We start from the raw sequence: 10,316 nt of genomic DNA on the forward strand, positions 1-10,316 counted from the left end.
AAGGGATAAACAGCTCAAAGGTGCAAACGGCCAGAATCACCTTGGCCAGTCCGAATCTGAGGCCATTTGGAGACAAACCATCTCTGAGTGCATTGAGGGGTGAAAGCAGAGCTGAAATCCATGTGCTTGCCCTGGATCAGTGATTCCCAACATGTGCATTGGGGCACACTTGTGACAGGAAGGTGTCTGAGCCAGGTGCCTGCTCCCTGCCCATACTTGTAGCCATTTGTTCTCAGAGCCTAGCAGATCAGCAGCCACAGTGAGAGGGATGTGCCACAGGCTGGTCCCCTGGCTCAACAGAGGTGTGACAGCTCGGGAAAGGTCACTGTGCACCACCAATTTTAATCCAGGAAAACATTTGCCCCAGGTATGACAGTCTGAGCAAATGCTGCCTCAGCATCGTGGAGATGGACAGCCCAGGCAAAGAGAGAGAGAGACTTTCTGCCCTGGGTCCCAGCAAAAGTAACTTACTCATTACGTGTGCTGATAAGCAAATGGGGAGGGAAGAGGGGAGATAAAACAGAAGGATTAGGCTCCTCTTCCAAAGATCAGGGTCTATTGTTGCAAGAGCCCATGCTTCCATGCCAACATGATAGCCCTCAGAGCAGCTGTCAACATGGCAGGGCTAAAGTCAGGCGTAACAGGCTAGTCTGGCCTTAGTATTGCCCAGATTTTGTATGAACAAGGATTTTTTTCTCATCTGTTCAGAATCCTGCTCATGGCCCTCATGGTCCAATGGGGGAAAGCCCAGGTGTAATCAGCACCATGAGCTGTGCCAGCAGCAGCAGGAGGGGACAAGAGGATGCGATGGTCCCAGAAACCCTCATTTCCTTGCAAACTGCCACAAGAAGACCCCACAGAGTGTTTAAACTCCTCATGAGCTGCCAGCACAGCCTGTGCTGTGCCCATTACACCCTCCCTGATGTGCAGCCCATTTACAGCACATCTCACAGGGCTCTTTTCAAGCCCTGCTGTGCCAGTGACTAGCCTGGAGATGCCAAGATGCCTCAGGCATTGGGAAGTTGGCTTTCAGGCAGGCAATTCCCAAGATTTATGAAGATAAATCTTGCAGAGAAGGTATAGAAAAAATTGAAGTTATCTTCCTAACTCAGCTCAGAAAGCACACCACTGGCTACATTTCTCCAGCAGCCCCAATGTTTAAACTGCCAGCACAGCCACTAAAAACTAATATTTGGGACTACATAGAACTGGTCCCCATGGCCACTGCAATTCTTTAGTTAATTTTGGGTACACACCAGCAGAGGCTGTTTGGAAAGGTGAATGTCACCCACAATACCCAAACAACCTTGTTTACATTTCTGTACTCATTAACAGAGGTAAGATTTAATAGCACATACAACTTTATCTCCCTTTGTGTTATTTAAAGAGGTACCATTTAGACAGATCAGAGGCAGTCATGAGCTCGGCAGCATTTGTAGTCCCCCACAGTGTCTTCAGAGCCCTGTCAGGAATCCGAGCAAAAACACAGATGGATTTAGAAGGCCTGACACTCCTTCAAGTATCCATCTGACAGTCAAAATTGTAGAGAATCTCTACAGACAGCCCTAAATGAGAGTAATCACATCTCTTACATATGCCCATAGCTGTTCAGAGCAGACACAACAGCTGCTCATTTTGGACTTCAAAGGAGGAGAGATGTTTTGTTCAGAGAAATAAATTTGGCATGTGTATTAGTAGTGCCTTGAAGTCTAAACAAAATCAGAGGTCCACTGGATTAGAGCCCTTAAGAGGTGCATTTACCAAGATTAACCTCGCTTCTGAAGAGAGTAGAAAGAGGAGGGGAAAAAGGATTCTCATGCCAATTTTGACGAGAGAAATGCAGAGAGAAATTCTGTGGGAATAGCTCTGAGCCCAATGTTCAGTGACCCAGCCCAGTGCTGGTGCTCATGGGAGCACATGGAAAAGCCTCTGAGCCAGCCAGGAATGGGAACTGGCTGCTGACAAGCTAAGCCTTAGCAAATCTTTGCACAAGCGCTCTGTCACAGACTTGTTCTCCAACACTGCTTCAATTTACTGCTTTGGAAAAACACATCCTTATGAGTTGCTGGAAAGAATCTGCTTTACTTGTGCAGCACTACCAGGAGCATTGCTGCAGGGCACCAGCACTCACTGAGCTCTTCATCCAGGGAGATCTTCTAGGGTACCCCAAAGAAGTAGTAGAGGAGGTAATTGTGAGAGAAGAAAATATCCCAAACCTCATCTATCCCCTTGTCCTGAACATCCTAGTCCCACTGATACCCTTCTAGCCTATCTTGTGTTCACTCCTCCATGGCTCTTCCCATCTCCTCCAGTGACCTTCCCCGAAACTCCCTTCAACCTTTCTGGCCCCTGAACCCAAACCCCTTTCTATTTTTCACCCGCTGGAGCTTGAACTTTGTATCAAACCAGACAGAACCCTTTCTGTTACAAGTTCAGTCACAACAAAATCTAAGCTGGGTTGTCACTTTGTTCTGGCCCAGGTCCCCTTGCCCCAGACCTCCAGGGACAGCTGGGGCAGCCCCAGTTTTGGTCCCATGGCAGCCTGGATCCATGCAAGTAATCAAACTTCTCTGAGCTCCATTCAGGGGAGGTTACACACCATAAGCAAATAAAGTTGGGAAGTTCCTGGCTGCCCCATGCCTGGGACACAGCCTGGCTTCCTGATGGGGAACCTCAAAGATTTCCCTGTCCCTCTTCTCTCAAATCCTGTTCCCTTTGAAAGCTGCCTCTTCCTGCCCATCTCTGCAGTTGTCCTAAGTTTCTTTAATTTTCTTTAAGTCACCATCCCTTTCTGGATGGCAGAGGGGCATGGGAAGGTATGGCTGAAGAAGAGGATGGGACTCTGGCACAGGGCCATGTACAGGGAGCCCAAACTGTTGAGTCAGACCTGATCACACAATAGGAGGGATGCCTCTGCCTGACACCTTAGAGATGGATGGAGGCTGCTCCTCAGGTTACTCTGCTCTTTGATCCTCCACTGGAAGATGTTAAAAAACTGGCAATTAATATGAAATCAGACCCAAGGACCACGCTGCCTCTTTTTGCCTTTTTTCTGGCTGTCCTGCCAGACCTGATGCCTGCTGGTGTGCCTTCTCCTTGGGCTGCAGCTGAGCTGGGTGGAGAGCTTTTAGGCCACAGTTCTTTGTTCCACTTTGCTCCTGGCCAGCCTGGCAGCAGAGCTGTCACGTGAGAACCCACCAACCCTGCATTAGTCAAAGAGAGAAAGGCATTCAGCATTTAAAGAGCAGATGTCCCATGACTTGCCTTTGTTGGACTTCAGCAAGTTGGGGGAGCAGTCCCAGCAGCAGAGCAGGGAGCTCAAATAGTCCTGTATATCCACCCAGGATTAGGTGGAGAACGAAGCAAGGGTGCAGCTTGATAACATCCATGGCATTCTGCCTCCTCTCCTCCTCATCCCAGCCACACTTCTCTGTGGCTACATCACTTGCCCTTGCAGGGCATTCCCGTGCTCCCAGGCCCTGGCCAGGATTTCAGCCAGATGCCTCAAAGTTTCTTTCCCCTTTCACCAGGAGTGCTTGGCAGTGCTGCACATCACCCTGCACAAAAGTGCCTGGACACAGTGCAAACATGCTGCCAAAGGAGAAACCTGAGAGCTGCATGGCCTATGCCTGGATTTTGGTGGTTATCCATGTGTTTCAGATACTACAGGAAATAATAAGAACACAGGACCTCATTGTGGCTGCTTGCTTTAAGGATGTCCTAATGTGCTGATCAGGAGGCTCTTAACACCAACCTTCCTACACACAAACAGCCTGAACTGTACACGTCTTGCATTGACTCAAGGGAACTATTTCTGCATTAGCTTCATCCATAAAACAAAAGTCAGTGCCCTCGCTAGTGAAGGGCAGAATTCCTCTTCAGATGCCTGAATGCTCATGGACAGTCTCTACCACAACAGAGCAATTGGGTCACCTCATCCAAAAGGCTGCCACGCACCAGCACTACCCCAACACCTGCACCAAGGTTGGTTTTTTTTGTAAAGCCACACTGTACTTAAGGATGTGGAAAGAACCCATATTTGAAAAATAACTTGGAGGATTCTTTCCCTGAGAAATGTTGGTTCAGAGGCTCTGAGCCACCCCCAAATCCCACCCCTTCTGTACCATACTGCACAAACCTGCAGCTTCAGCAGGAGTTTTGTAGTCTTAAATATAAGCTTTAAAGCTTATAGATGCACACAAACACACAAAGAAATGAGATAAATATCAGGCTTTTAATCCTTCTTTTGATGATAATGAAGACCTTAGGGCAATAAAAGATCTGTAAAAAAAACCCAGAAAAAAAATACATTTAAACTCCCAATACAAAAACACCCGTAGTGCCTTGCCATGCCCAGAAAGGATGGGAAATGAGTTTTTTTTTTTATGTGGGTAATTGGACTTAAAAATAATCTACTGCTCCCACAGTTCCTCCCATCCAAAATAACCCATCCCAATAATTCAACCTGCTGGATGTCTACTGGTATTCACTTGTATGTAAGGTCAGCTCCCTGCTACAAAGTACCCTGGGGAGTTTCAGGAGCTTTGTGTTGATGGGAACTACGTTCCAAGGACCCTTGCATCCAGGCTTTCTTGGGAAAACACGGTCTTAGGTCTTAGCTCTGCGTTTCTTTCACTATCTCAGTTTTGGGACAGTTTAAATCCAGAGGCCTCTGGCCTGCTCTGATTCCCTCTCTGCTGGTGGCTGATCTCTTAGGGACAGGTTTCTCAGGGAGATTCTGATAATCAAGTAAGGCATTTCATGCAAAGCAGAAACTCAGTGATTTTTGATAGAAGTTTCCTGGGGTAGATTGTTCAGCCAGTGCAGCAAAGAACTCCGAGGTTTGTGGCAAGGACAGTGTGATGCTGAGGGTGCAGTGTCCCCTTCTGGCAGCAGCCACAAAATGAATTATATCCATGCAGAAGGCCTGGGCAGACAAGCAAGGCACCAGGAGGGAAGTGTTCTGCAAAAGGACATCCAGCTGAACAGTGCTAAAACCAACCTGACAGGTTCTGCTGCCCAAGGGAATTCATTCTCCATCCATCTTTGATACCTTGTCTTGCCTACGTTCAGGCAGAACACGGCAATATCTGAGCTCCGGGAGCGAAATAATAAATGGCTCCTGGGAGTCGACTTCTAGGGGAGGAAACACAAATGACAGAACAGTTGGCACCATCCTGTTCAAAGCTTTGGCCTGTGGCTCACCTAGAAAGGCTGGCCCATCCCTCCAGTGAAGAACTGTTAACATCATCAGAGAAAGCCCCAGCAGTGGAGTCAGAACTGCAGCTCTTACACTGAGCAGCATTTCTGTAGCCACTTGTGGTTTGGGGCAAGCAAGAGCCACCACCACCTGAGTTAGAAGATGGCACAGTTGGCTCAGACACATGGTCCATCTCCATCCCTACCCTACCCTTAAGCCCTATTTCTTTTTTCCAGTTCACATTGCCTGCAAGGTCCAGCTTATCTTTCCTCCTGTATCTGAATCCAGCCACCAAGCACCACTTCCACCTACACTGTCTCTCAGACTCCTCCCTGCTCACCCTGAGCATGTTTTTGTTTCCCAAAACCCTGTCTGTCCCTCAGCCCTGTGTTCAGCTGTGTCACCAATTACCTTCATGGCAGTTCAAGGCTTCTCTCAGAGCTCTACAGGCAGCTCTCTTTGCCTCCAGGACACTTCCAGGCTGGCTTGGGCTGTAGATCGCCGTCTCCACGGGCAGTTGCAGGGCCCCATCCAGCACACACTGCATTCTCCTCAGTGCTCTCACTGCCTGGTCCAGCTGCTCCTGGCAGTCTGGACGGATCATCACAAGCACCAGCACATCCGGCAGGCAAGGGAGGAGGTTCCTCACATCCCGGATGGCCTCATCCAAATGATCCCACTGCATGAGCCTCTTCAACACACTGGCTTGCCACAGCATAAAAATCAGATGTGGTGGAATCACATCCTCCTCTTCCTTTCCCTCACTCCCTGCCTGCTGTGGCTTATGTTTGATGTCACCTGTGCCACACAGGTCCCGGGTAAAGTCCACCAGCAACGAGGGGGCTCTTGATTCGGCATCGTCCACCTCCATTACTCCCACCCGTCCATTCCGCTTTCCCAGCATGTCCAGCAGGTTGAGGAGCTCCCAGGTGGTCCGGTCCACGAAGGAGGCAGGCTCCTTTGATGCCATAGCTTCCTCCCACACGTCAGTTTGCTGTGCTGCTGAGGAAAGGAGTGCAAGGGGCTTGCTGTAGCAAAGGCAGTTGCACAGCAGAGTCCTCAAAACAGGCAGCACCTGCTGCTCTGAGCAGCAGACCCTGGGTTTGGTGGGAACAAATGAACATGAAAGGAAATACCAGAGTTTTGACACAAAGATTTAAAAATTGCAGCCTTGTGCTATTTGATGTTGGACCTCCCAGAAAGAGGTTTTGTACCTCAGCAGTCTGGTACAACAGAAAAAGATGACAGGAGAAAGAAAAGGGATCATTATGTATTTTTAGGCATCAAACTCAAGAGGACTTACTATATCAGCAAAATCCACCTACATGGTAGTGACCACAAGCCTACCAACCTGTTGTTACAGTCAAATTTGCTCACTATGTTTCCTCCTCCTTCCTCTATCATGGCTAAAGCTGGAAATTCCACCCATCCTTCTTTAAATCCTATGTGTACAACCCACTGGTAGTTGTGGAAGACTAAAGGCCTTCTTGACTTGACCCAACATCCCCTAAGCTGCAGTTTCTCCACATTAAAAAAAATGCAGCTTTCCACAGCAATGGCCCTCCTGCTGCCAGGGACAGCAGTGGCAGGATTAGATCTTGAAGAAAGTCCAGCAGAATCACCTCTATACCAGAACTGAGCAGACAGGTCAAGTTTTCTAATTCCCATTCAAAGGAAAGTTTGATTTACCCAACAATGCACTCTGCATATACAACTTCCACCTCCTTCAGAGGGAAGAGCATTAGCTGTGAAATACCAGCCCACTGCAGGAGACAGGCAAAGCTAACAGCTCAGAGGGCTCTCTGCCACATACTGGCAGCAGGGCCAGGCAGGGAGAAGGAAGCTCACATCCCCAGGAAGGACAGACTGCACTGGAGTGGGCCCAGGGATGGTTGAGCCAAGGACTCACCTGCCTGCCTGCCTAGGGATGCATTGAAAATGATGGAACTACACAGAATGTGTGCAACTGTCCTCCCAGGGTATCCACAAGTCATTTTGGGACTATGACATCAGCAGCAACCATGACAACCTGCAGCTGCCTCAAACCTCCCTTGGAACTACCCAGTGTTTTTGGGGGATGTACTAAGAACCTCTGAGCCTTGCACTTTAGGGCTTAAAACTCGTTTTTCACCACCCTTATTGTTCAACAAACCTTAGAGAGCTGTGAAAGTGATGTGAAGATCCTGGCCCCACATGAGAAGGTGTGACAAGGCCAGCCAGGAATCCAGCCACTCTTAACACTCAGGCACCACAGAGCTGTGATGAGAATGTGTTTGAATCAACTCCACAGAGCAGATACTACAGGCACATGAGCTGCCCAGGTACACAGAGACTCATTATTCAGGATTCTACTGGAACTGCTGTATCAGATGTGAGAGAGAACTTGCACCTGGCTAGGATTTAGTGACCCACCACTGTGACATCCCACCCTTAAAGGTAGGATGTCACAATTACGCAGTTTTGACTCACCAACAGTTCAGTACCACGTACAGGAAGTTCCCCTCTACTAGGTCAGCAAGGAAACACTTCTCCTGTTCTGTACAACAGCTGAGTGCAGTTTGTGAGGTTACAAACATTTATTGTTTAGCCCTGCAATGAGCTAAACGTGTGTGATGTTGATTCCACGACAGGAGGCACAGAGGTGGCAGTTATTTATCTCCAGAGTGCAGCCTGCTCTACAAACATCTCGCCAGGAATGTGTCCTATCCCTGTTCCACTGTGCAGCTTCGTGTCCCAGCAGCATCTCTGTGCTGTCAACTCTTGACACGTTACTGAGAAAGAAGTCCCTCAAAATTGGTGGAGGGGATAAAAACCAGAAAGGTACACAAGTTAAACAGATTCTCCATTTTATTTTAGATAAAAATTTAGATCCTAGATGGGTACAGCATCTGTAAAACACAAAACCAGATAAAATCATATTAGAAATCTTGATTTAAACACAAGTTTCGCAGTCACAATCTAGACTATCAATCTCTTCAACTGCTATAAAAGCAACACCCCAGTTTACAGAGAAGAGGTGTGACAATGGAAAAGCCCAACAGCTGGTTCAATGCCTTGCAGCAGGACTTTGCCAGCCCTCCAGCACACTGACTGCAACAGTTCCCATGACTCTGGATTCAGGATTTAACTGCACCCCTCTGATACTCCTTCTGGCAGTATGAAAATACTGCATCATAACTCTGGGTGAGGGACCAAAAGGTACAGTCTCACTACAGCCCTGGGGCTAAGGCACCAACTGAGGAGCAGGTACTGGGGGACATGTTAGGACAGCACTGCCCTCAGTTACAACATTTGGGAGGCAGTAGAAAAATTAACAGGTAGGAACTGGAGTAGATGGGTGCAAAAATACATGGAAAAGATCCAGGAAAAAGAAATCAAGGTAGCTTAAGAAAGGACCCGAGTCCTGGAACTTGAAGAGCCTTTCCAGACAACCAGAGCAAGAACACAGTTCCCTGGCAATGAGACAAATTACATGAGCCCAAGAAGCCAGGAATAAGCCTCTCCTGGCTCCAGAAGGACCACTATCACTGAGCCACGTTGTACACACCACCAACAGAACAAAACCACAAGTGTTCCCTCATAGCATGGGGAATAAAAAGGCACCCTGAAAACTGCCAATAAATATCTTGTTTTCAAAACAAATCCACTTACCACCCGGATTCTGTGTCCAATGGCCTTGGCAGGAAGGTTGGAGCGGAACTTGGCACGGACCATGCCACTGTTCCCATGGGCCCGGGTCACCTTCCCCCAGATCACCCGTGTCCTGTTGGGTTTCCCCCCGGGGGTTACGGTGTTGCTGGGGAAGAGAGGGAAGGAACAGCTGAGCACGGCAGTCACAATCAGGGACAGTGTGGCCTCTTCAAGGCACCTCAGTAACTTTATTCCATGGCCAACTTTAACCAGACCAACTTCCACTTTCATTTACCCGTGAAATTTGCCAGGCCTGGAATTTTCACTGTACTTTTCAAACAGGTACATATTACAGCTTGTAATGTGTCAGAAGCTCCACTGGAGAACTCTTCAGTTACCAGGCTCAAAAATTTGGAACACACTGCTGCTAACGTGTTCATACTGAAAAATTTCAACTCCAAAGAAAATACCACACCTTATTTATAAGATTTCTCCAGGCACAACAAAGGCAAGAGAAAAATAAGCCATTACAATAGATGGCATAAAGTGCTTTATGTGAACAGCCATGTGCCATACTTGGAAATGATGGTGGTAAAGTTAACAATCGAATCAATTTTATTCAAGACAATTCTGAATACTAACAACTGCACTTAATAAAATAAAAAACAAGGAAGAGGGAGGTAATAAGTTGCTGTTCTCAAGGCATCTGCCAGTGGCAGTAGAACAGCAGTCACAGAAAGTTCTGACATGGCCACACAAAAGCCAGGATACAAATTCCTCCAGGCTTCACAAAATCATTCTATTGTAACTCAACAGCTCACAGTGCTCAACTCCACACAAATTCACTTTATCTCAATTTACTCTATCAACCCACCTTCAGTTTTTGTAACTCTCAGGCAAAACTTGCTTCTCATCCCATTTACTCTCTTAATTCACCATTTATGAAGTGAATGATTATTTCACAGAATATAATTATCTGAATTAAAACATATCAGCCAACTAAAGCAAAAATAACCAAGGACTTCTGAAACAAAAGTAAGCAAGGAAAGTGGTCCATAGGATACTCTATTGATAAATCCAGCACAATTAATTTTTGTTCTAACAACAGCTCTACGAACAGCCTGCTCACATCCTGGCACGCGCAAAAGCTGGCACAGGAGTTGGTTAATTCAACATAAGAACAAAAAGTGACTTACTTTTTAGCTTTGTACACATAGGCACACCTCTTGCCCAGGTAGAAGTCTGTCTCCTGGCGGGCATAAACACCTTCAATCTTCAGAAGGGCCGTGTGTTCCCGCTGGTTTCGGAGGCCACGTTTGTAGCCAGCAAAAATGGCCTTGCACCACAGCCTGAAGACATGGAGAACGTTTGCAAGTTATAAATCACTCCAGAGCAACAAAAGTAAAAATAAACCATGTGCTGTTTCAGCAGAAACTAATCCCACCAATTATAAACTAATTCCACCACTAAACTGGTAGAAATTCAG

General features: G+C 47.3%; 1 protein-coding gene and 1 long non-coding RNA gene across 3 annotated transcripts in view; one reads left to right on the plus strand and one right to left on the minus strand.

The window, feature by feature from the left end:
- Window positions 1–4,215: 4,215 nt before the first annotated feature.
- Window positions 4,216–10,316, minus strand: part of RPL35A (ribosomal protein L35a) — a 7,826-nt gene continuing 1,725 nt past the window's right edge. The window contains exons 3-7 of one of the 2 annotated variants that reach the window (XR_003571254.1): window positions 10,027–10,179; window positions 8,852–8,996; window positions 5,612–6,199; window positions 5,003–5,136; window positions 4,216–4,281 (exon numbers count right to left, since the gene is read on the minus strand). Coding sequence is in view for 1 of the 2 variants with exons in the window: in XM_027884094.1 (XP_027739895.1) it covers window positions 8,065–8,088; window positions 8,852–8,996; window positions 10,027–10,179 (322 nt within the window). In the remaining variant the exon portion in view is untranslated. Of the gene's footprint in view, window positions 4,282–5,002; window positions 5,137–5,611; window positions 6,200–8,032; window positions 8,089–8,851; window positions 8,997–10,026; window positions 10,180–10,316 lie in introns of those variants that run through there. The other variant, XM_027884094.1, reaches the window with a different exon arrangement.
- Window positions 7,285–8,034, plus strand: LOC114057606. Its single transcript, XR_003571255.1, has 2 exons — window positions 7,285–7,710; window positions 7,831–8,034. It is a non-coding gene; the product is annotated as an uncharacterized LOC114057606 (long non-coding RNA).

This window comes from Empidonax traillii, unplaced genomic scaffold (assembly GCF_003031625.1).
Source record: "Empidonax traillii isolate 1590-97213 ecotype Southwest subspecies unplaced genomic scaffold, ASM303162v1 scaffold138:size3245559, whole genome shotgun sequence".
NCBI classification, from domain to species: domain Eukaryota; kingdom Metazoa; phylum Chordata; class Aves; order Passeriformes; family Tyrannidae; genus Empidonax; species Empidonax traillii.